This window comes from Panthera pardus, unplaced genomic scaffold, assembly GCF_024362965.1.
Source record: "Panthera pardus isolate Hobbes unplaced genomic scaffold, ASM2436296v1 HiC_scaffold_19, whole genome shotgun sequence".
Classification (NCBI taxonomy): Eukaryota; Metazoa; Chordata; class Mammalia; order Carnivora; family Felidae; genus Panthera; species Panthera pardus.
Window position 1 is genome coordinate 13,036,940 of NW_026526754.1, and position 25,818 is coordinate 13,062,757.

Genomic DNA, 25,818 nt, shown 5'->3' on the forward strand with positions numbered 1-25,818 from the left:
AGCAGTCTACACCACAATGAAAGGATAAAGTAAGGTGAATAACTCTCTGGGAATCCTGACCTGTACCAAGGCATCATCTCCTAACAAGGAGCAGGATAAGGTTGGGGTTGTGCCCAGGAACCCAGAGTCAGTCACTTCTTCCACAGTCTCTCCGATGGATAGTACAAGTGTGGCGTTCACGAAAGACACAATGATATAGGCATCAAACTCATCTGCAAAAAGGAAAGAGGAGTTGGTTAGCTAAGAACTCATTAGTTACAAAGCCAAATGAGATATACTAAGTTTTCTCTTCAGAAACCTTCCAAGGAACTTCTTCTCTGTGTAGTCATCACACAGACTCATGTGGCAAACAGCACAAGATGATCCAAAGGATAATTGAAAATAGTAACACCCTAGAGATACACTTTGCTTCCTCAAAGGCCTGAATACATTGAGTACATATGGCTACCCCTAACACCTCTGAAAATCAATTTTTCTTGAGACATTTGCTGGAAAAATCCAAGAGGACAAAGCAGGGGAACAGGCAGGAGGAAATTCTGAAAACTACAATATTTACATATACTGAACTTAGAGCTTATTTATTTGTGCTAGATGCCCATCACAATCCATTCTTAAAGATAATCGTTATAACTAGGAAAGGACCCCAGCCTCTTCCAAAAACCGATTCTGTGGGAACATAATACCTGATGAATAAAACAGATTACTTAAGCTTCAATGAGACTGTCACCCTCAGGTTTAAAACAGCAAATTCTAGGATATCCCAATTAAAATGAGATAAGAGCATTAACCAAGAAGCATTTTATTGTTTATACTGTCAGCCCTTGACCTTTCTACTCTCATTATTTAAAAATGCAACTATTGGGGAGCCTGGGTGGCTCAGTCAGTTAAGCGGCCGACTTCACCTCAGGTCATGATCGTGGTCCGTGAGTTTGAGCCCCGCGTCGGGCTCTGTGCTGACAGCTCAGAGCCTGGAGCCTGTTTCAGATTCTGTGTCTCCCTCTCTCTGACCCTCCCCCGTTCATGCTCTGTCTCTCTCCGTCTCAAAAATAAATAAATGTTAAAAAAAAAAAAAAAATTTTAAAAATGCAACTATTCAGTGGTCAGGAACAACCCTATTAGGATTTGCTTTTCATTTAACGAAACACAGTTATGAATAAACACAAATGAGTTTCTCCAAGTCAGAGGCAGTTAAAGGCCACCTGTTTCCCATATATATATTCCATCCTACACATAAAACACCTCTGTGCATCTCCCACACCCAGTACAATGTTTGGCATAAAACTTTTCAAATGATGAATAGAGAAAGGTATGTTATTTTTTAAGGAAGGGTTAAGATTTTTCTATTTTACTTCCGAATTTTATGTATCAATTCCCCTGTCTCCCCCTCATACGGAAATCAGGTCAACAGGGGACTGAATGACAAGTAGACAAGGTACTAAATTAGAGTGGCTACCTTACTCATAGAAGTAGCTATAGGACCCTGCGTGCCTGAGCCCTTGTCAGAGCTCAACACCCTAGGGCTGATCCATCCCACACACGACAAGGACACAGTATGGATTCTGATTGCTCCAAAGGTAGTTCAGGTGAACCAAGATTATTCACTTAGTTCGGCAGAATCAGTGTTCTTTACAGAAAAAGAGACCAACTAAAGATGTATCATTGGTGTAGCCTACAGCAGTATTCTGCCCTATGAGCAGGACGTAGTCAATTTGGTGGGCTGTAATCAGCATTTTTAAATAGAAATACATAGAAATAAATATATTTTACGAAATTGCTTCACACATGAAATTACTCACACAGTAAGGGTGAGTAAGGTTTTCCAAACTTTTCCTTAATAATACATGTGTGTACTGAGTGGCTGAAAGGCAAGGATCAAAGATCATTCCCAACGGGTATAATCTAACGGCTACACCAGGAATCCAGAATAAGGTTCAAGTTCTAAATCATAAGGAGTAACAACGGACAAGTAGATATGCTGGTTTTAGATTATTTTTGTTACAACTGTCAAGATGTTATCAAATGCTTTGAGGACACCTTATAAAATGACTTTGTAAGACCAGGACCATGTAAATAAGGACATGGTTGCCCCTGAAATGGATGTCTTAACAGTTTACAACAAAACCAAAATCGATCTCCACACAACGCCAAACATGGAAGCTTTACTCCAGCTGTTCTTGAACTGGAAGTTTCTATTGTGTAAAAATAACAGTAATTACTTAATTTTAATATTACATGAATACTATGTCTTTTCCCACACTCTGATTACTGAAACCTTGTATCTTAAAAACTATGCCAGAACAAATTAAACCCAAACATCAAAGGGCTGTTAACTGGCCAGGATTTCTGGTCTCTTCCTTCAATCAAGGGGAAAGGGAGGAACTTCAGCAAAGAGACCATGCAAATTTTGACTTACATGCAAGAGAATGAAGGGAGAGAGGAAGGAAAGCTGCCTGGGACTTTATCTTCCCTTTGACCCAAGGCCCCATACTGTTCAGACACAAAAATAGAGAGATGCTCAGGGGATTTACATACATTTGCTGAGCAATGCAACAAGCAGTAGAGCTTTACATCACAGATTTCCTCAAAATATCCATTACCCTAGGAATACTAGGCACACTGTAACTTCTACACTTTCCATTCTATATCCAGGAGGACCTATAGCCAGCTAATTGCTCATGTCCTAAGGAAGTTACAGGTTAAAAGTTGGGAGTTCAGGGGGCACCTGGGTGGCTTAGTTGGTTAAGTAATCAATTCTTGAGTTTGGTTCAGGTCATGACCTCACGGTTTGTGAGATCGAGTCCTGCACTGAGCTCTGCGCTGATGGCGTGGAGACTGCTTGGGATTCTCTCTCTCCCTTTCTCTCTGCTCCTCCCTAGCTCACATGCACAGGCGCGCACACTCTCTCCCTCTCAAAAACAAACATTTAAAAAAAATTTGGAGTTCAAAACAAAATCAAGGGAAATGACCAGATACATCCATGTTGCCTTTTTCCAGAAGTTACAAGTTTCACATAAAAGAACATCAATGTCATCATATTAGGGTATGAGAATGCATCTTTGTCTCACTTAAAGAGGACTTTTATCTGAGCACTGCTGAAGCAGCCCATGGGGAAGGAAAGCATTCTTCTTTCCTCTGTGTTGGCATCTGAAGCTCAAAACACAGCTCACTCCAAAACTGAGGGACCACAGATGCTGAGTGACCAAAGATGGTTTAAGCTTCCAGTGTCTCATTCTCACTTTACACTCTATTTGGTGCCTGTCTTGCCTCAGCAGTCCTGATTATACTAAAAAAAACACAACAAAACAAAACAAAAATAGGTGGCTTTCTCCAGGGCTTGAGTCAGTACACCTGGAACATATGAATCACCAAAGGAGAGTACGGAGTTAAGGTTTTCTAGCTACAGGTTCTTTCAGCTTTAGTGAAAGACATATCAGTCGTACTTTCTACTTAGGGAAAAAGTAAGGGAAGCCGATCCCTGCCTCCAACCATTTAATATACAGGCAGATGGGTGTGCCATCACTACAATGCACATGAACAGCCAATTTCAAAGTTACCCTCTGAGATGCCATCAGGGCGGTCTTAATATTTTGTACAAATCCCTCTCCCTGGGTAAACTAGAAGACCCCATGGTAGACCCTAGCAGTATGTACACACCTGTGGTGATCAGCACCTTCACCAGCCACCTGTGGAAGAGAAAAAAAGGCTTGGTATTGGTAGTGTGCATCACCAAGTACCAGCCAAGGTTAGTAGTTGCCTGAACACTACAGCATGTGTGGACATGTGGGATAGTCACACAACAGTAACTTGGAGTATCTGGAAAGAGAATGAACAGAGAGAACCTGACCTGTTTTTGTGGGTGATCACCCAAATTATCGTTTCTAAGAGTGAAATTTATCAGGATGTAGTCAATTCCTAAAACTTGACAAGAAAAATATTCAGCTACAAGTTCTATCATGCAACATACTGCTTATCACTAACTCATCAAGCATTGTCCAAAAAAGTCTTTTCTGATTCTCCAACATATGCCAATTCCCTCTCCTCTAACCTGTCCTGGCAACATGCTTGTGTGCCTTTCATTACATCAGAACACATAGTAGTTTTGTGTACTTGTCTTCTTGTGTTAGATGGCAAGGGCTCTGAGAGTAGAGATCCAATCCTTTCTTAATTACTAAGTACAAGGTGGACACTAGAAAGACTGCACGATGACAGTATAAAACTTAACCTAAAGACCAGCAAGACCGACAGACTCCAACTTCAGCGTTAGTCAAAGGAACACTGGACTGGAAGCTCAGAGACCATGCTGTCAGACTATTACCTCAACGCACTATCTTGAAAGAGTCAACTCCTACTTTTTCTGCCTTCATCATAAAAATGAGGGGGAACTTTCCTGTAAATCTAAAACTACTTTAAAGTAAAGTTCAAGTACTAGAAAACAAAACAAGAAAGAGGAATACTAAGTTTTATCTCAAAGGCTTAAAAAATTCAGAGTGTAGGCAATGTTTTCATCAGGAGTTGTAATACCAACCAGCCGCCAAGCTAAAGGTGAACATCAATTTGACTAGTTTCTTTACGAAGAAATTATACAAAATGGGAAAATCAAAATCAGTCATCTACTAATTATCTTCTAGCAAAAATAAACCGACTAATTTCCTATTTGGTTTTTCTATCTACTCAACTCAGACTTGGTTCAAACACCCACATGAAAACAAAATCCACCATAATGTGTATTCTACGAATAACATGAGGTTTCCCTCCTACACATTTCCCAACTCCCATAAAATCAAACATCAGAACATCAAAATATCAGGACATCAAAATATCAGGAAGATTTCCAGCTGTTTTCTTGAAAAAGCTTTCTATGCTGGCCAGGGTGATCTCACCAGGCCCACATTCCTGAGGGAACAAGAGGAAGATGAAGTCTAAGAATAGAAATGACCTACACCCACAGAGAATCCAAGGGAAAATGAGAATTAAGTTTCATTCCTCAAATTCAACTGATTCAAGAATATCCTGCTGTCACACTGTTATGCATTTTTACCTAAATTTCAAAATTTTAGGATGAGGTGACCATTTTTATCCAAGAACTCAGACTCCTCTTTCCTCCATCCACTCTTTTCCACCCATTCAAAAATTATGATTCCATTCAATCTCAATCTTCAGTTCCCTTAAGCACAATTCCTCCCATTGAGCAGGACTAATTGATTAATAAGCTTAACTAAATCTCTTAATACCTAGGACAACACCTTCAACTTCACCATGGTTTCAGCACAACAGGAGAAAACTGCTGAAGAAAACTGAAGAAGCAAAAAACTTTCCCTCACACCACACCTCTTACAGATGCAACAGGATGAATATGGTCAAAGAACAACATGTATGACAGCTCTACAATACGGGAGTGTAGATGTATTAACAGCCACCCTAATGCACCCCTTACTCATGCATACAAAAAAGGTGCAGGCATCCTGATTGAGAGAGCCTGAAAAACATGGTGTCAGGCCAGAAAAAGTTTCTAGTATATTGTTAAATGAAGCAATATAAAAACATTACGAATGCAACCTCCTAAGCCTTCTACTGTCGATGTTACCCAGACCCACATTTTGACTGTTGGGAAAGGGCTACTTACCTTCAATGTGCCGACGCACTGTCCAGACAGCATTGGGGTTACCGGGTAACTCAGAGACAGCCATTTCTGACACCTGACAGGGGAGGATACAAACCACAGATCCAATGAGCATAGAAATTAGCTCCTTGCTTACAACTACACTTGATAACAGGATTCTGATACAGCAGTGCTCATACTGCATGCTGGATTAAAAGAATGGAACTGGAGCACCTGACAGGCTCAGTTGGTAGAGCATGTGACTCCTGATCTCGGGGTTTTAAGTTTGAGTTCCATGTTGAGTGTAGAGATTACTTACTAATGAAAAAAAAAAAATCTTTAAAAGAATGGAAATATCAGGGGCGCCTGGGTGGCTCAGTCGGTTGAGCACCTGACTTCGGCTCAGGTCATGATCTCACGGTTGGTGAGTTCAAGGCCCACGTTGGGCTCTGTGCTGAAAGCTCAGAGCCTGGAGCCTACTTTGGATTCTTTGTCTGCCTCTCTCTCTGCCCCTGCCCCCCTCATGTTCTCTCAAAAATAAATAAACATTAACCAAAAAAAAAAAAAAGAAAGAATGGAAATATTCTGTCAAAAAAAAAGAGTTAAGAGCCAAAAAGGCTTGGAAATATTGGAGATCCCCATAACAAACTTTAGCAAAATGGGATGGAATGTTCAGGAGGATAGTTGCTGCAGCAAAAACCATACATTTCCTTTGGGTATGCCATGCCTGCATCCTCCTCAAAAAGAGAGCACGTGGAATGAAACAGCCATCTAAGCCCATTTCTCTTCCTAACCCCCTTAAGGCCAAATCACATCTCTCTTCAAGGACCAATTCAAATGGCACATCCTGTAGGAAAAATCTTCCCTTATCCTCTTGCCTGGCAGTCCACACTCCCTCCTATAAGCTCTCATAGAAATCCCAATCACCACCTCACAGGGGATCCTATGTGATTTCCTAAATCCTAAAAAGTAATTTCAGGAATTATTCTGTCCTTCCTATTAGATTTTTTACGTTCCATAAGAATAGACTCAAGGTGCACTTGGGTGGCTCAGTTGATTGAGCGTCTGACTTCAGCTCAGGTCATGATCTCACAGTCCGTGGGTTCGAGCCCCGCACCAGGCTCTGTGCTGACAGCTCAGAGCCTGGAGCCTGCTTCAGATTCTGTGTCTCCCTCTCTCTCTGCCCCTCCCCTGCTCACACTTTGTCTCTGTCTCAAAAATCAATAAAAACATTTTTTAAAAAAATGTAAAGATTAGACTCAAGAAGCCTCTGAATATCCTGTAAGTTCTCAAACATGAGAGGAAATGAAATACCTGAGATGAAATGATCTAGAGGAGAAAACTAGGTATATGTTATTATACCTGAACTTTCTGCACTATATCTAATTTTTCTGTAAATATAAAACCATTCCAAAATAAAAATGTTATTTTTAAAACCACCGAGAAACAATTAGACAGCTTAATATATTATACTGTGTAACCACATTTTATAAAAAGAACTCACATATATCCATTAAAGGCATTACCTTTTTTTTTACTTTACTGATAAAATAATAGGAATACCTCATCATGGAACAGGAGAACTGTGGAAAACTTCATCACCAATAAAACTTAAGTGTTAGGTGTGTGATACTCTATACCAAGTGTAATAGTGACAATGACCCTGCTCAAACGAGACCACAATAAAGCTAAACAACAAAGTTCAACAAATAGGTATACAAGGGGGGCACCTGGGTGGCTCAGTTGGTTAATAGCTTCGGCTCAAGTCATGGTCTCATGGTTTATGAATTCGAGTCCCATGTCAGGCTCTGTGATGACAGCGGAGAGCCTGAAGCCTGCTTCAGATTCTGTGTCTCCCTCTCTCTGCCCCTCCCCCGCTTATACTCGGTCTTTCAAAAATAAACATTAAAAAATTTTTAAAAAATAGATATACAGGAACAAAGCAATGTTCAACAATTTCAAAATATTTTTCTGTATAATCAAGATCTTTTATAGAATTGGAAAAAAATTGGGAGGGGGCAGGGTTGCCTGAGTGGCTCAGTCGGTTGAGGATCCGACTTTAGCTCAGGTTGTGATCTCGCAGTCCATGAGTTCAGGACCCACATCAGGCTCTGTGCTGGCAGCTCAGAGCCTGGAGCCTGCTTCAGATCCTGTGTCTCCCTCTCTCTCTGCCCCTCCACCAGTCGTGCTCTTTCTCAAAAACTAAATGAAAAAAATTTTTAAAAATTTAAAAAATTGGGAGGGGGCAGAAGACTCAAAAACAATGATTCTTAATTGGGTCCTTTATCTCTTCTACTGTAGACAACACTTTCTGATAATGCACATACGCACTTTTGGTGGAGAATGCTAGCTTCCACCAAATGCTAAATGGGATCCAACAAGCAATAACTAAAAACTATTAGTCTAAATTAGATTTGAGTCATTAAAAATTTGGTGGCCTGATATTTTTGGCACAGCCAAAAAAATCTTCAAATTTCTGAAAGAGAAATATATTCTTTTTAAAGTTTATTAATTTTGAGAGAGCGAGAGCACGTGCACACAAGTGGAGGGAGAGGCAGAAAGGGAGGAGAAAAAATCCCAAGCAGGCTCTGCGCTGTCGGCACAGCCCAATCCCACAAACCACGAGACCATGACCTGAGCCAAAACCAAGAGTCAGACACTTAATCCACCCAGGCACCCCCTGAAACACATTAACAGTGGTAATAGGTAACATACTTGTTACTGTACGCCAGAGCTTGAGCTAAGTGCTTCTTTATATGCATTACCTCACTTAACTCACACAACAATCTTTAAAGCAGGTACTTAACTTCATTTTACAGAAGAGGAAACAAAAGTTTAGTAATAGCTATTAAGTGATAGAGCCAGAATTCAAAACCAAGGTCATCTTAGCTGCGTTCCAATAAAAATTTACAAAATCAGGCAGTGGGCCATTGAGAGCTTATAGCATGCCAACCCTCAACTATGAAGCAAACTGTCATAGGAAGCTTTGTTTTGCTCCTAACAAAACCAAGTTCAAGGAACTTGCTAAAAAGCATGAACCCTAGAATCGCAGGAAGATGTAGCATTTGAAAAGATAATTTTGGGGGCACCTGGGTGGCTCAGTTGGTTAAGCATCCGACTTCAGCTCAGGTCATGATCTCACAGTTTGTGGGTTTAAGCTCACGCCAGACTCTGTGCTGTCAGCCCAGAGCCTGGAACCTACTTCTGTGTCCCCCTCTCTCTCTGCTCCTCCCCCACATATGTGCATGCAGGCTCTCTCTTAAAAATACACAAACATTAAAAAAAAATTAAAAAGAAAGTTCTGAGTGTCTATATCACCTAAAAGATGCAACAATAAAGGATTTATTACATAAATTCTGATCCAACCACTATAGTGGAATATTATAGAAACACTAAAAATAATACAACCTAAGAACACATAATAAACTTGGTAAAATACAAAAACATATACATTGAGGTAAAAAGATATAATTATCTAAAAACAATGAACACAGACCAAGACTAGAAAAAAAATGGAATAAAATGTTCCATGCAGATATCCTCTGTTATGACTTGTGAGCCTGGAACCAGTAAAGATTATTTTCCCCCTTTGATCCTCACTTGCCAATTTTTTAAAATGTGCCTATTGTGCTAACATGTCAAAGAACAGGAAATTTAAACTCTAACTTTTATGGAAATAGGAAAGAAAACATTTTTCCTTTCACAGAAACATTAAATATACCATTGATCTCATTAGAATAAAATTATAAGCTGCTTTTCCAATGCTTTTCTCCAAACCCTGCAGATGATCTAAAAGTACCCATCTTACCTCAAGTCCGTGCCGTAGGACTCTCAGAGATGATCGGGGTCCCCTACCGCAGGCCACATACAGCTGTGGTGTGTCTTCATTGGCCAGATCAGCTATCTGCACAGTGAAAAAGACAAAAAATGTCTACTTTTACCAAGTTTTCACACCGAATTTGATTATTCTCAGGGGACAAAATACTTTTTAATTTACTAAACTTACATATTGGCTATAAGCCCTGGGGGAATCAAGGGGAAAAGCCCCCATATTCCAAAAAACAAACCAGTTTGCAGCAGCAACTTTAAGAAAAAAAGGCTTGTACCAATTCTTAAATTAGCAGAGCATTCCTTACTTAGTGAAATGAGTGTTATATAACCTCCAAATGAAATTTACCATTTCCTTTCAGCTAAAAATATAAACTATAATATTATCAGGATCTGTGACTGTCACCAACAAAAATCATACTTATTCATAATGTTAAAATTTATATTCCTCCAATTATCCCACTCATCACTACTTCAAAATTACATCTACTGGGGCGCCTGGGTGGCTCAGTCGGTTAAGCGTCTAACTTCGGCTCAGGTCGCGATCTCGCGGTATGTGAGTTCTAGCCCTGCGTCGGGCTCTGTGCTGACTGCTCGGAGCCTTTAGCCTGTTTCAGATTCTGTGTCTCCCTCTCTCTCTGACCCTCCCCCGTTCATGCTCTGTCTCTCTCTGTCTCAAAAATAAATAAAAAAACATTAAAAAAAAATACATCTACTAAATCTGTTAGACTATATATTATCAAAGTTACTCTATCTACAGATGCTCCTATGATGTAGCTGACCAACTACGGGGTAACTGCATCTGACTGCTCAGCCACCAGATGGGGAAGCCATGTGTTGGTATTCCAGATATCCAGCTGCTTTCCAGTACATTTGTTGGTCAATACACAAAGAGGTCAATCATGTGTACTGTAGTTTTGTCAAACTGGCCAGTTCAAATGAAAATTCTTGTCTAGAAGGCAGTACAGCTTTACTGTAACATGGACAAAGATATGTTGAGCGCATACAGCCTTCACACTGATCTCTCGCTGAAATAAATTAACTTACCTATTTCAAATGCACCATCTTGTTATTTAAAGCCTTGACAAGGAAGCACATATATTACTTCTTCACAACTTAATATTTTGCCCTATTGGCTATCTTATGTTTATTACTATATGCATTTAAAAACAGTACTCAGAGAAGAGATCCATTTGCCTCACCAGACTAGTAAGGATATACATGGCACAAAATACCCACAGCTCTGCTGTAGATACCTGAACTTTCTATAAATTTTATCTTATCTACAAACTACGCTATTATTTCCTCAAATTCGAATGAAATGGGAAAAAAATCACTCATAATATAATTAGGATTTCATTTATTATCTATTGCCTCAGGGCTAATCCTTTCTCAAAAAGAAAGAACAAAAGCAGTTAATTTCAGAATAGTTAATTTTACCAGGAATAGTGACTGAACAGACTTGTTTCTCCAGCATACAACGAGCAAACCTCTATTAGAAGTGTGATCAACCTGACAAGGTAGGGTGGCGCCTAATGTTCACTCAAACCCCAGCAATCCAGGACACAAATGCATAACAAAATTCCTGCTACAACAGCGCACCATCAGCAAGGGACAGAGTCCCCATCCTAGGCCACCTTGGGTTCCTCCTTTGAGGATGTATTTTAAGAAGTTCTGTTACTGACTGATCCCAATGTCTCTAGAGATTTTTAAGAAGAAATTAAGTGTTAAAATAAGAGACAGGGGTGCCTAGGTGGCTCAGTCAGTTTAGTGTTCAACTCTTGGTTCCGGCTCAGGTCATGATCTTGTGGTTCATGGGACTGAGCCCCGCCATCAGGCTCTGCACTGGCAGTGTAGAGCCTGCTTACGATTCTCTCTCTTTCCCTCTCTCTCTCTGCCCCTCCCCTGCTCAGGCTCTCTCTCAAAATAAGTAAATAAACTTACAAAAAAAAAAAAAATAATAAGATAGAGTTATTCATAAACTATTAAGTGACAAAAAGTCAATCTCAGAACACTGAAGTATATAAGCCTATTAGGATTAAAAAAACATAACCCAAACAAATACATGCACATGCACTGATACAGGGAAAATGCCTGGAAGCAATCCTAAGAAGTTGTTACCAGCAGCATCCTCAGTGGATAAAAAGTTGAAAATAAGATTAGGGGTAGGAAGGGATACAGAAGTACTGATGCATAGGGGCACTTGTACCCCAGTGTTTATAGCAGCACTCTCAACAATAGCCAAATTATGGAAAGAGCCTAAATGTCCATCAACTGATGAATGGAAAAAGAAATTGTGGTTTATATACACAATGGAATACTACATGGCAATGAGAAAGAATGAAATATGGCCTTTTGTAGCAACGTGGATGGAACTGGAGAGTGTGATGCTAAGTGAAATAAGCCATACAGAGAAAGACAGATACCATATGTTTTCACTCTTATGTGGACCCTGAGAAACTTAACCGAAACCCATGGGGGAGGGGAAGGAAAAAAAAAAAAAGAGGTTAGAGTGGGAGAGAGCCAAAGCATAAGAGACTGTTAAAAACGGAGAACAAACTGAGGGTTAATGGGGGGTGGGAGGGAGGGGAGGGTGGGTGATGGGTATTAAGGAGGGCACCTTTTGGGATGAGCACTGGGTGTTGTATGGAAACCAATTTGACAATAAATTTCATATATTGGAATAAATAAATAAATAAATAAATAAATAAATAAATAAATAAATAAAATTATTTACTCCGGGGGGGGGGGGGGGGGGAAGATTAGGGGTAGGAATTTTACCATGATCAAGTGGGATTCATTCCTGGGATGCAGGGCTGGTTCAACATTCGCAAATCGATCAACGTGATACATCACATTAACAAAAAAAAAGAGAAGAACCATATGATCCTGTCAATCGATGCAGAAAAGGCCTTTGACAAAATCCAGCACCCTTTCTTAATAAAAACCCTTGAGAAAGTCGGGATAGAAGGAACATACTTAAAGATCATAAAGGCCATTTATGAAAAGCCCACAGCTAACATCATCCTCAACGGGGAAAAACTGAGAGCTTTTTCCCTGAGATCAGGAACACGACAGGGATGCCCACTGTCACCGCTGCTGTTTAATATAGTGCTGGAAGTTCTAGCATCAGCAATCAGACAACAAAAGGAAATCAAAGGCATCAAAATTGGCAAAGATGAAGTCAAGCTTTCGCTTTTTGCAGATGACATGATATTATACATGGAAAATCCGATAGACTCCACCAAAAGTCTGCTAGAACTGATACATGAATTCAGCAAAGTTGCAGGATACAAAATCAATGTGCAGAAATCAGTTGCATTCTTATACACTAATAATGAAGCAACAGAAAGACAAACGAAGAAACTGATCCCATTCACAATTGCACCAAGAAGCATAAAATACCTAGGAATAAATCTAACCAAAGATGTAAAAGATCTGTATGCTGAAAACTATAGAAAGCTTATGCAGGTAATTGAAGAAGATATAAAGAAATGGAAAGACATTCCCTGCTCATGGATTGGAAGAATAAATATTGTCAAAATGTCAATACTACCCAAAGCTATCTACACATTCAATGCAATCCCAATCAAAATTGCACCAGCATTCTTCTCGAAACTAGAACAAGCAATCCTAAAATTCATATGGAACCACAAAAGGCCCCGAATAGCCAAAGTAATTTTGAAGAAGAAGACCAAAGCAGGAGGCATCACAATCCCAGACTTTAGCCTCTACTACAAAGCTGTCATCATCAAGACAGCATGGTATTGGCATAAAAACAGACACATAGACCAATGGAATAGAATAGAAACACCAGAACTAGACCCACAAACGTATGGCCAACTCATCTTTGACAAAGCAGGAAAGAACATCCAATGGAAAAAAGACAGTCTCTTTAACAAATGGTGCTGGGAGAACTGGACAGCAACATGCAGAAGGTTGAAACTAGACCACTTTCTCACACCATTCACAAAAATAAACTCAAAATGGATAAAGGACCTGAATGTGAGACAGGAAACCATCAAAACCTTAGAGGAGAAAGCAGGAAAAGACCTCTCTGACCTCAGCCGTAGCAATCTCTTACTCGGCACATCCCCAAAGGCAAGGGAATTAAAAGCAAAAGTGAATTACTGGGACCTTATGAAGATAAAAAGCTTCTGCACAGCAAAGGAAACAACCAACAAAACGAAAAGGCAACGGAATGGGAAAAGATATTTGCAAATGACACATCGGACAAAGGGCTAGTATCCAAAATCTATAAAGAGCTCATCAAACTCCACACCCGAAAAACAAATAACCCAGTGAAGAAATGGGCAGAAAACATGAATAGACACTTCTCTAAAGAAGACATCCGGATGGCCAACAGGCACATGAAAAGATGTTCAACGTCGCTCCTTATCAGGGAAATACAAATCAAAACCACACTCAGATACCACCTCACGCCAGTCAGAGTGGCCAAAATGAAGAAATCAGGAGACTATAGATGCTGGAGAGGATGTGGAGAAACTGGAACCCTCTTGCACTGTTGGTGGGAATGCAAATTGGTGCAGCCGCTCTGGAAAGCAGTGTGGAGGTTCCTCAGAAAATTAAAAATAGACCTACCCTATGACCCAGCAACAGCACTGCTAGGAATTTATCCAAGGGATACAGGAGTACTGATGCATAGGGGCACCTGTACCCCAATGTTTATAGCGGCACTCTCAACAATAGCCAAATTATGGAAAGAGCCTAAATGTCCATCAACTGATGAATGGATAAAGAAATTGTGGTTTATATACACAATGGAATACTACGTGGCAATGAGAAAAAATGAAATATGGCCTTTTGTAGCAACATGGATGGAACTGGAGAGTGTGATGCTAAGTGAAATAAGCCATACAGAGAAAGACAGATACCATATGGTTTCACTCTTATGTGGATCCTGAGAAACATAACAGAAACCCATGGGGGAGGGGAAGGAAAAAAAAAAAAAAAAAGAGGTTAGAGTGGGAGAGAGCCAAAGCATTAGAGACTGTTAAAAACTGAGAACAAACTGAGGGTTGATGGGGGGTGGGAGGGAGGGCAGGGTGGGAGGGAGGGCAGGGTGGGTGATGGGTATTGAGGAGGGCACCTTTTGGGATGAGCACTGGGTGTTGTATGGAAACCAATTTGACAGTAAATTTCATATATTAAAAAAAAAAAAAAAAAAAAAAAAGAAAGAAACCAATTTGACAATAAATTTCATATATTGGAATAAATAAATAAATAAATAAATAAATAAATAAATAAAATTATTTACTCCGGGGGGGGGGGGGAAGATTAGGGGTAGGAATTTTACCATTCACCTTTTGTATAGCTTGAATTTTTATATTGAACATGAGTTATATATTTAAAATTAAAAGCCTAAGGATTTATGTAATGGATTTTAGTTCCCCAATATCCACCTTTAAATGCTTCAACCTTACACTCTTGTGATTTCTCAGACATGTTGCCGTGCCTCACTCTTAGACCAGGTCTTAATTTAACTGGAGTTAAAACTTTAAACTCATTTAGGGGTGCCTGCGGTGGCTCAGTCGGTTAAGCATCTAACTCTTGGTTTCTGTTCAGGTCATGATTCTGGTTCATAGTTCTGAGTTCCAGCCATGCGTCAAGCTCCACACTGATGGTGCAGAGCTTACTTAGGATTGTCTCCCTCTCTGCCCCTTCCCCACTTGTGCTCTCTCTCAAAATAAATAAAAAACTTAAAAAAAAAAAAAAAAAAAACCTTGGGGCACCTGGGTGGCTAAGTTGGTTAAGCGTCTGACTTCGGCTCAGGTCATGATCTCACGGTCCATGAGTTGGAGCCCCACGCCAGGTTCTGTGCTGACAGCACAGAGCCTGGAGCCTGTTTCAGATTCTGTGTCTCCCTCTCTCTCTCTGACCCTCCCCCATTCATGCTCTGTCTCTCTCTTTCAAAAATAAATAAATCTAAAAATAAAATTAAAAAAAAAAAAAAAAAAAAAAAAACCTTAAACTCATTCATATTCAGAAACATCTGGCTGGCACTGCTCATTGTGGAAGAGACTGGAAAGACCCACACCTGGCAAAACAAAATGGGAGAGAGGCTGTCCAACTCATCGACCAGCACAAGGTTTTTAAGTGGTCTTGGCTGGAAGAAGAACGTGTCTCCTTCTTCCAGAGGCATGGCAGATGAAAACTCAGGCTCTTCATCATCATCTCCAAGATGTGCAATTTGGTATAAGTAACTAGGGAGAAGAAAAGAAGACTTTAGTTAAACACTTTCTAAAGATAGTGTTTGCCATAAATATAATCCTCACAAAGCACTTTACAATTACCTATCAAAATTCTAACATGCATATCGAGTCACCATCTGTTTGAGTGGGGTCTTCTTTCTTAGAAGAGAATGGGATAGGGGCACCTAGGTGACTCAGGTTGTGATCTCGCTGTTCTTGAGTCTAAGCCCCACGTCAGAGTCTATGCTGACAGCTCAGAGCCTGGAGCCTGCTTCAGAGACTCTGTCTCCCTCTCTCTCTGCCCCTCCCCAGCTCGCGTTCCATCTCTCTCTCGAAAATAATCATTAAAAAAAAAAAAATTAAAGGGTGTCTGGGTGGCTCAGTCAGTTAAGCATCTGACTCTTGGTTTCATCTCAGGTCATGATTTCACAGTTCACAAGTTCAAGCCCCGTATTAGGCTCATGCTGACAGCATGGAACCTGCTTGGGATTCTCTCTCTCTTTCTCTCTGCCCTTCCCCTGCTCACTCTTTCTCTTTCTCAAAATAAATAAATAAATAAATTTTTTAAAAACTAAAAAAAAAAAAAAGACTAGAACGGTATAAAGAAATAAAGACTGCTGAATTCAGGAAGTGCCTCGCTGGCTCAGATGGTAGAGCATGCAACTCTTAATCTTAAAGCTGAGTTCAAGCCCCATGTTGGGTGTAAAACTTACTTAAAAAAAATATACCATCATATGCTGAGTGTGCACTTAGCTTTTGGGAAGAAACTCAATTTAAAAAAGAAACCAAATTATTGGTCATGTTTAATATACCAGGACCTTCAATACAGAGCACTTTAAACAATATCAAGGGAGGGGCGCCTGGGTGGCTCAGTCGATTAAGCGTCCAACTTCAGCTCAGGACCTTGCTGTTTGTGAGTTCGAGCCCCACGTCAGGATCTGTGCTGACAGCTCAAGAGCCTGGAGCCCGCTTCGAATTCTGTGTCTCCCTCTCTCTATCTGCCCCTCCCCTGCTCATGCTGTCTCTCTCTCTCTCTCAAAAATAAACAAATGTCAAAAAAAAAAAAAAGTATCAAGTGTAGCTTTTTAGAAGATAAAATGACTAAATGAGCATCTGAAATATATAAGGAACTCAAGAAATGTTCAAATAAACCTCAGCATTTAAACACTTTTGGTAAACACATCAGATTCTATACTAAATTTTAAAAAAACCAAACAGGGTTATTATCCTTGAACAATCTACAAAAGCACTGAGAATATGAGATAAACATATAAAAGTTAGTATAAATTCCTTCCTCAAGCAAGATGTGTATACACAGATAATGAAAGCCACTTGTCAAAGATACCTTCAGTGCCTAGTAATTACCAGGTAACCAGAAGGATGGGCTCACTACCTCCAACACAGGAAAAGGCTGCTTTGGCCAAATCTTGGCAAAGCAGCTTCTGTAACTATGGTGTTGTGCTTTAGAGCAGGAACTCTGGAATCAGATCATCTGGGACTTAGGTATGTGATCAATTTCTTTCACAAATTCACAAATTTGACAAATTCTGTGACCCAGTTCCCCAAAGTATAAATGGGATAATGGCATGGTCTCACTGGAAAAGTTATGTACTTTATTAACATTTACAAAGTGCTTATTTAGAACACAGTAAATACTGTTTGATAAATAGGTTGCATTATGATTAATACCCATAGCACATGTTTCTGATACCCCAAATCAGCATTTTTTGAGTGTTGCAGACTTCAGCTCCAGCAGCAATGGATAATTTCTCACAAGCTCAAATGCATCTCACTCTAACAAGCATCTACTTGTACACTGCCATCTTTCCACTCTCTGCCCCAAGAGGTGACTGAATTTCAGACCCGAAGAGAAAAATGGTGTTGCTGTTAACCTTCAGGTGAGCAATTCTCAGATGCATTCTGCTTGTCTGATGGGAGCAGGTCTTGATGGGAGCAAGTTCCTACTGCCCACAACAGGAATCTCAATAACACACTCTTATGTAGGCTTTTCCTCTTTCCCTCTCTCTCTCCACTGATCCCTTAACTCCTGTTTCCTGCAATTGCTCTCCAATAATCTACCTGCACCCATGTCTTTGTCTAAGGCTCTGCTTGCAGGAGAACTCAAACCAAGACATTAAGAAAAACAATTTAGAACAGTGCCTGATATATACAGACAAGTGCTGGATAAATTTTAACTACCATTCTTCAGAATAAAAGGAATCACTGTATTATTCCTAAATCTTTTTTTTTTTTTAATGTTTATTTTTGAGAGAGACAGAGAGAGAGCGAGCGAGCGGGGGAGGAACAGAGAGGGATACACAGAATCCAAAGCAGGTTCCAGGCTCTGAGCTTTTGGCACAGAGGCGGACATGGGGGGTAGGGGGGGGCAAACTCATGAGCCATGAGATCGTGACCTGAGCAAAAGTTGGGCTTAACCAACTGGGCCATCCAGGAGCCTCCCTAAATCCAATTAACAGACAATCAGGATGTATAACCTTAGCAAACACACTATCTGCATAAGGTAATGGGGCAAGAAAATACCTCCTGCATCCAACTATTATTTCCATCCACAATCTTATCAAGACAAATTACTATCTAAGTTTTTAATGCTTGCCAATCTGCTAGGTGAGGAAAAGACTTCAAATATGATTGGCGTTCCTTTAATTACAAATGAGTTTGAAATCTTCCTACATATTATACTTCTAGACCACACGTATTTTTTTTTACTGTAAAGGCATGTTCAAATCCTGTGCCCATTTTCTACTGATCGAACTACTAGTCTTCTTCTCAGGGATTTTCAAGAGCTTATGAACTGTCTGTCATGCAGTAAGAAAAAATAAATAAATAAAAAGGTCTGTCATATACACTGTTGGTGGGAATGTAAACTGATGTCACCTTTGTGAGGACAATTTAGCATTATCAAAATTTCATCCCACACTTATGAATTTAAACTATGGTTGCATTCAGCTAACACACGAAGATACAAGTACAATGTTCACTACAGCACTATTTATGATAGCAAAAGAACAAACCTAAATACCAATACGGGGCATGGCCTTAAAATACGCAGCCACTAAAAATGTTTTCCATGTACCAATTGCAATGTATGGGCCTTGCTCAATCCTCGTGTATACGATTCAACTTTTAAAATATTGAGGCATGGGGGGCACCTGGGGTCGCTCACTTGGTTAAGTGTCTGACTCTTGATTCAGGCTCAGGTCATAATCTCACAGCTCGTGATTTCAAGCCCTGCTTCGGACTGTGCTAACAGTGCTGAGCCAGCTTGGGATTCTCTCTCTCTGTCTCTCCCCCCCCCACGCCCGGCACTCATGCTCCTTCTCTCTCAAAATAAATAAACATTAAAAAAATACTAAAAAATATTGAGACAATGAAGAAATTTAAATACTGACTAGCTATTTGATTATATCAAGGAATTACTATTATTCTGGAAAAGTGGGATTTAAGTGGATGAAAATACACCAAACAGGCTAAATATGAAAAGTGAGACAAGAGGTATAAACAAGGAAAATGAGTTAATCAACAGCTGGAATAAAGTCCGTGAGTATAAGTAAGAAGCATGTCTAAGAAAGGAAGAACAGTCAGAGACAAGGCTGAAATGGCACAGAATCCTAGAATCCTAGATACACTTTCATTTTAATTACAAGCAAATAGCATCAGGTAAGTGGTTTGCACTGATGCTGTGAGCAGATACTGGCAAAACCATGGTTATCTTATCTTGTGTAAGTAATTTGGAGACTTAGATACTGACTGGCTTTAAATTCAAGGCTAGAGCTCAGACTTTATCCACTTGGCAATAAAAAGTCATCAAACATTATAACACAGGAATAAGGGAAAGGATTTCATCAGGGTTATGTCTTAGCTGCTTAATAAGATGACTGTAAAGGCTGAAGTTTTACAGGAAAGACAATAAAATGTAGTAAGTAAACTAGTGAACTAGTTTAGACTATAAACCACAAAAATTGAGATTTTACACTCAAGTTGCTACAACTGGTCCATTAGTCATTAACAGAAAACCGAGGCTGGGAAGGTCACTGATGTGGCTGAGCAGCTGTGGGTAATGATGAGCTTCAACTTTAGATTTGTACAAGTGAAGTACTGGTGGGACATGTTAAGTTAGTTCCATAAATATTCAGTGAAATCTCCAGCAAAAAGCTCAGAAAAGACCACTTCTGAAGCTATTTTTGCAGCTACCAACAGGTACTGCTTAAAGAAAGCAACTGAAGTCGGGAAAATAACCAAACAAATAATAATAAATAAAAATTAAAATTAAAAAAGAACATAAAGGGGGAAAAGGAAGGCAAAACTTTTGAAGAAAGTTTTGTAGAAAGCTCTGTGCCCTTGAAGCCACATTTCCCTCCTCCCAACTTTTTATAGTAACCAGGATAAACTAGGGTAATAAAAAGATTACTCACTGATTTCCAAATTCTGATGCTACAAAAAGGAAGCCTGTTTTAAGCACACACATGGCAGCAGCAACAGGCACAGTATCAAAATACTTGAGCCGAATCTCAGTAACCTGGAATGGAAAAAAAAGAGATTCTACTGTGTAGGCAAGTGAAGCTAGGCCACAGAAGGTAGCCCAGTATTGTAAGATACCATAAGCAGAGTAGCAAGTAAAATATCATACTTAGTATCTAAACCAGGGGTTAGCAAACTAAGGCCCAGGACCAGCCATGCCTATTTACACACTTCCTATGAATGCTTCTGTGCCACAATGGCAGGGTTGAGTTGTTGAGACAGAGACTACGTGGCCCATATAAGCTGATGATGTTTACTACTGGGCCTCCACAACAAAATATGCCAATTCCTGAGCTAAACATATATAAAAAACTGCACAGCTGTTCACAGAACTCTGCCATAGGATAAAAACAGTAACAGTTCATGTGTATTACCAATTTTCCGGAGACAGGGAGAGCTTTCTCATTACTCACTAGAAGTGGCATTACTTGATCTCATATTATTTATATGAGATTACGAGACCAGGTATCTATTAACTAGAGGAGAAAACCTACATTCATATACCCAATCCAAATTTAAAAAGCTTTGATACCTTACACAACCACTTTTTAAGTCATTCTGTTTCCATTTTATTAACTTGTAAAGTATTATTTGTCCTATCTCAAAGTAGTATTAAAGAACAAATGGTTCATAAAAACACTGTGTAAACCTTAAACGTACACAGAAATATCAGTTTTTCAGGGGCACCTACCTGGCTCAGTCAGTTAAGTATCTGACTCTTCATTTTGACTCAGGTGGTAATGTCAGTTTGTGGGTTCAAGCCCTTCATCAGGCTCTGCGCTGGCAGAGGCTGCTTAGGATTCTCTCTCTCCCTCTCTACCCCTTCCCCTCTATAAAAATAAATAAACCTAAAAAAATTTTTCTTTAAATATCACTTTTTGAAATAAGGTTATTTAAATATATTAAAATTAGTGTAGCAAGGGGCACCTAGATGGTTCAATTGGTTAAGCGTCCAACTTCGGCTCAGGTCATGATCTCACGGTTCAGGGGTTCGAGTCCTGTGTTGGGCTCTGTGCTGACAGCTCAGGGCCTGGAGCCTGTTTGAGATTCTGTGTCTCCCTCCCTCTCTCTCGCTCTCTCTCTCTCTCTGCCCTCCCCCACTCACACTGTCACACACATGCTCTTATGCTGTCTCAAAAATTAAACATTAAAAGGGGTGCTTGGGTGGTGGCTCAGTCAGTTAAGCCTCCAACTTCAGCTCAGGTCATGATCTCGCGGTTTGTGGGTTCCAGCCCCACACTGGGCTCTGTGCTAACAGCTCAGAGCCTGGAGCTTGCTTCAGATTCCATGTCTATTTGTCTCTCTGCCCCTCCCCCACTTGTGTGCTCTGTCTCTCAAAAATAAATGTTAAAAAAATAAAAATAAAAAATAAACATTAAAAAAATTTTTTTTAAATAAACTAAACCCAGCAAAAGGATTTTTTCATTTTTTCCTTCTCTCTCCATGATCTGCTTACCATATCTTCATCTGTCTCCAAAGTGATCTTGAAGATATCTCCCTGCTCAGTTTGGGCCAAAAAGAAGAACATCGATTTGGTCTTATGGGTGGCAGAGCAGACAAAAATCATTCCTCTTTCAGGGTCATCCAGGTCATTCTAGCAAAGTCAAACACAGAACAACTTAGAAATGAGTACTTCTTATATAGGGAATTTAGCACCTTACCATAATACAGGCCACTCAACGTCTACAGGTACCTGGAACCTCTCTACACAAGCTTTGACCCAGAACAGCCTGCCAGCCAAAAAGTAAAGCACAAGAGCTAAAAATTCTTATCTACTATAAATATATGACAAAGCCTCTGTACAAAAAAGCAGCCACAATTTCACTCTACATCCTGAATAAATGAGCAACATCAAGAACTTTCTCCAGAGAAAAATGTCAGAAAAAAGACATGAAATTTAAAGAGTCATCATTTTAGGCTATGAAGAAATCTCCTACATGTCCACTCAGCACTATTCTATACCAACTTCCTAAGGCAGCTCCTGGACTATGATTTTAGATTTTTTTTTTCATGTTTCCAACATTTTCTATTTCCCTCACTGAGTCAGCTGTTCAAGGGCAAAACATGTTTTATACTTCTTTGCAGTCCCAAAGCCAAGTACAGTGCCTAGCAGTTAAGTGCTCAACAAATGACTGATCAACCAAATCAAATTACTCACCACCCCTTACCAATAATTTATTTTGATAGATTTCTTCTCAGATTTTCTAAGATTTATGGACTCCTACTCAGGTATCATATATCAGATCAACTAAGACCTAAAAGGCTTAATCCCAGGTCCTATAAGTTAATGTCAAAAAGTGATACGCTAATTTGGATATAAATTTAAAAAATAATGTTAATTTTAAAAATATATCAAAAAGATATAAAACCAGGGGTGAAAGAAGAGCTTGAGAAAGCAGAGATCAAACAAAATTAGCTGAAGCTGGATACACAGAGGTTCATTACACTTTACTTGTGCATATACTTAATAATTAATAATTTCCACAGTAAACTACTGAGATTAAAATCAGTAAAACACCATTTTCAGGATGCCTGGGTGGCCCAGTTGGTTAAGTGTCCAACTCCTTTTTCTTTTTTTAGAGAAAGCAAAAGAGCGAGCAGGGGAGAGGTCACGAGGGAGAGAGTGAATGAGAGAAAAGAGAGAATCCCAAGCAGGCTCCACAATCCACTCCACTTGGGGCGCCTGGGTGGCTCAGTCAGTTGAGCATCAGACTCTTGATTTCAAGTCAGGTCATGATCCCAGGGTCTTGGGAGCCCTGCATCAGGCTCCGTGCTGAGCATGAAGCCTGCTTGGGATTCTCTCTCTCTGCCCCTCCCCTGCTCACTCTCTCTCTCAAAATAAACATTTTAATAAATAAATAAAATTAACAAAACACCATTTTCAACCACCAATGTAGTAACTGACCTGAGAGGAAAAGCATTGTGTGAAAAGATGCTGGAGAAAAGAATATTTACAGTCTCAAAATTCACCAGCAGATTCCACACCAACTACAAAAAGGAAAAGGTACCTTCACAATTAAGAAGCCCAGATGGACACTACCTTAAAGTGATCAATTTAACATCACCAAGGAGTCAAACTAACATTATGTGCCCCTAATGTGATATAGTGGGAAATATGTCACTGCCTATGTAATAATTCTATCAAAAATATTAACAAGGATCTAACCATACAGAAAAAGATGAGACAAACTTCAAGAAAATTAGCCTAGACTCTTAAAAAAATGTCAGTATAATAAAAGATTAAAAGCAAACAAAGGTGAGGCAAAATAACCTAAAAGACAGTAAAGGTAGATATAAGGGAACTTTTGTGGACAATGAGAGAAATAGGCATATGAACTCTACATAAGATAACTGTATTACACAAAACAGTAAATTTCTTGAGCATGACCTTGGTAGTGTGGTTATGTAGGAAAATTTGTTTTTAGGAACTACATCTTAGGAGATTCTTAAAGTGTCACGATGACTGCAACTTATTAAATTGTTAGTTTTAAAAAGTATGTAATAGCTGTATCATACGAAAGAAAAGCTAAATATAGTTTAATTTTAAATTGGGGAATTTTTTTCCTCTACATAAAAAGCAGAGATTCACTGTTCTATTCTTTGAAATTTCCTATGTTGGAACGCAAGGAAAAAAGACAAGCAATGGAAAACAATCTATCTCCAATAAATATGTCTGGCGTCTTCAAACCAGAAATTTGCAAGAATTTCAAACTGATAACATCCAGATTGTTCTGAAATAGAAACTGTTTTATGTTTTTAATTTTTTTTAATGTTTATTTATTTTTTAAGAGAGACAGAGAGCAAGAGATGGGGAGAGAGAGAAGGGGACAGAGGATCCAAAGCAGGCTCTGCACTGACAGCATAGAGCCTGATGTGGGGCCTGAATTCACAAACTGTGAAATCATGACCCGAGCCAAAGGCAGACGTTCAACCAACTGACCCACCCAGGCACCCCTAGAAACTGTGTTTTTAATTCCTTTTCTCAAAGAATTTGTTTTGCTTTTACTAAAATACTCTACCAGCTTTATTAAAAATAAGATTTACAGGGGCACCTGGGTGCCTCAGTCAGTTGAGCGTCCAACTTCGGCTCAAGTTATGATTTCACAGTTTGTGGATTCCAGCCCCGTATCGGGCCCTGTGCTGACAGCTGAGAGCCTGAAGTCTGCTTCAGATTCTGGGTCTCCCTCCCTCTCTGCCCTACCCTGCTAGCGCTGTCCCTCTCCATCTCTCTCAAAAACAGACACTGGGGGGGAAAAAAAGGATTTACAGAGAAACTAAAACTTGATGAACACATAAACTAAAAGATTATACTATAATTATAAAAAATAAATTCATTTCACAAACACAAATATCTTATCCTATGGCAAAAATTTTTACCCGTCTCCTGGGAATTGGACAGCGGATATCTGGTTGGTCACCAAAGTTCTTATAGGTGATATAGTTTTCAGAGCAGATCAGCACTCCACTGGGACCATCTGACCCTCCGGGAACTATCAGAAGAAAACAGAACTTAGGAATGATTTAACATAACCACAAATTATAATTTCGTTTTCAATTCCTTCTCTCCTTCAGCACATCTTGGATGATGGTACAAGTAGCTGAGACTGAGAAACATTCAATGGTTTGTTTTCCCTGATACTAGCCTAAGACAAGGATGGAGCACAGTTTCGACAATCTCAGCCTGTCCAGGTATCAGATAATGCATCTAAAATTTTTTGCTTGGAGCCCAAAACTCAGTTCTCATCTTCAGACCTATAATCCAACTGTATACTCTTACATGGATATTCCACAACAGTTTAAAAATGCATCGTATTCATAAACAAACTCGCATTCCTTCTCAAATCTGTTCCACCTCCTGGGTTCTCCATCTCAAGAGAATACCACTATTGACCAATAGAACCAGAAACCTGGGCATCACCCTTCCATTTTCTCCCAACCACAGCTCTATTGATTCTACCTCCTTAGCAGTGTTCATGCTGCTCATGCTGCCGATCTCTCGGGTTAGTGAAACAGCTTCCTAATGTAGCTTACGGTCTTATCCTCCATTTGATTAGCCAAAACATCAGCAAGTTATCTTTCCAAAATGCTCACCTTTAACAGGTTATTATTCCCCGGCTTTAAATCCTTCAGTAGCACAAAAATAAATAAAATAAGGGGCACCTGATTGGCTCAGTCAGTTGAACTTCCAACTTTGGCTCAGGTCATGATCTCACAGTTCGTGAGTTTGAACCCCTCATCGGGCTTGCTGCTGTCAGCCTGTCAGCACAGAGCCTGCTTTGGATCCTCTGTCCCTCCCCCCACTCATTCTCTTCCTTAAAAAAATAAAACATTAAAAAATAAGCAAATAAACAAAAATAAAATAAAATCCTTAGTAGGTACCTCCCCACCACTAACTATCTACCTCTAATCACAATGAGCTTCCAGTTTTTTGAATGAACCATGTTCTTTGTTGCACGTGGGCCTTTGTGCATCTTGTCCACATCAGAAACTCCTTCCTCATACCTAGCTAACTCCTAACTAATCCTCAGGTCTCAGCACAGAGGGCACTTCTCTAGGAAGATTCCTCTAACACACTCCTTTTCTTTCCTTGGTTTAGAGACCTCTCTCTCCTCAACCCTGTCTCGGCATTTGGCAAATACT

General features: G+C 39.7%; 1 protein-coding gene and 1 non-coding gene across 3 annotated transcripts in view; both read right to left on the bottom strand.

Annotated features, from left to right (window-relative positions):
• Positions 1-25,818, bottom strand: part of SF3B3 (splicing factor 3b subunit 3) — a 49,999-nt gene that overhangs the window by 15,212 nt on the left and 8,969 nt on the right. For both annotated transcript variants that reach the window (XM_019455318.2, XM_053906659.1), the window contains exons 6-12: positions 24,556-24,668; positions 21,635-21,772; positions 20,073-20,176; positions 15,486-15,651; positions 9,408-9,503; positions 5,624-5,696; positions 61-212 (exon numbers count right to left, since the gene is read on the bottom strand). In XM_019455318.2, coding sequence (XP_019310863.1) covers positions 61-212; positions 5,624-5,696; positions 9,408-9,503; positions 15,486-15,651; positions 20,073-20,176; positions 21,635-21,772; positions 24,556-24,668 — 842 coding nt within the window. The remainder of the gene's footprint in view (positions 1-60; positions 213-5,623; positions 5,697-9,407; positions 9,504-15,485; positions 15,652-20,072; positions 20,177-21,634; positions 21,773-24,555; positions 24,669-25,818) is intronic.
• Positions 22,008-22,099, bottom strand: LOC128778229 (small nucleolar RNA SNORD111). Its single transcript, XR_008423643.1, has one exon. It is a non-coding gene; the product is annotated as a small nucleolar RNA SNORD111 (small nucleolar RNA).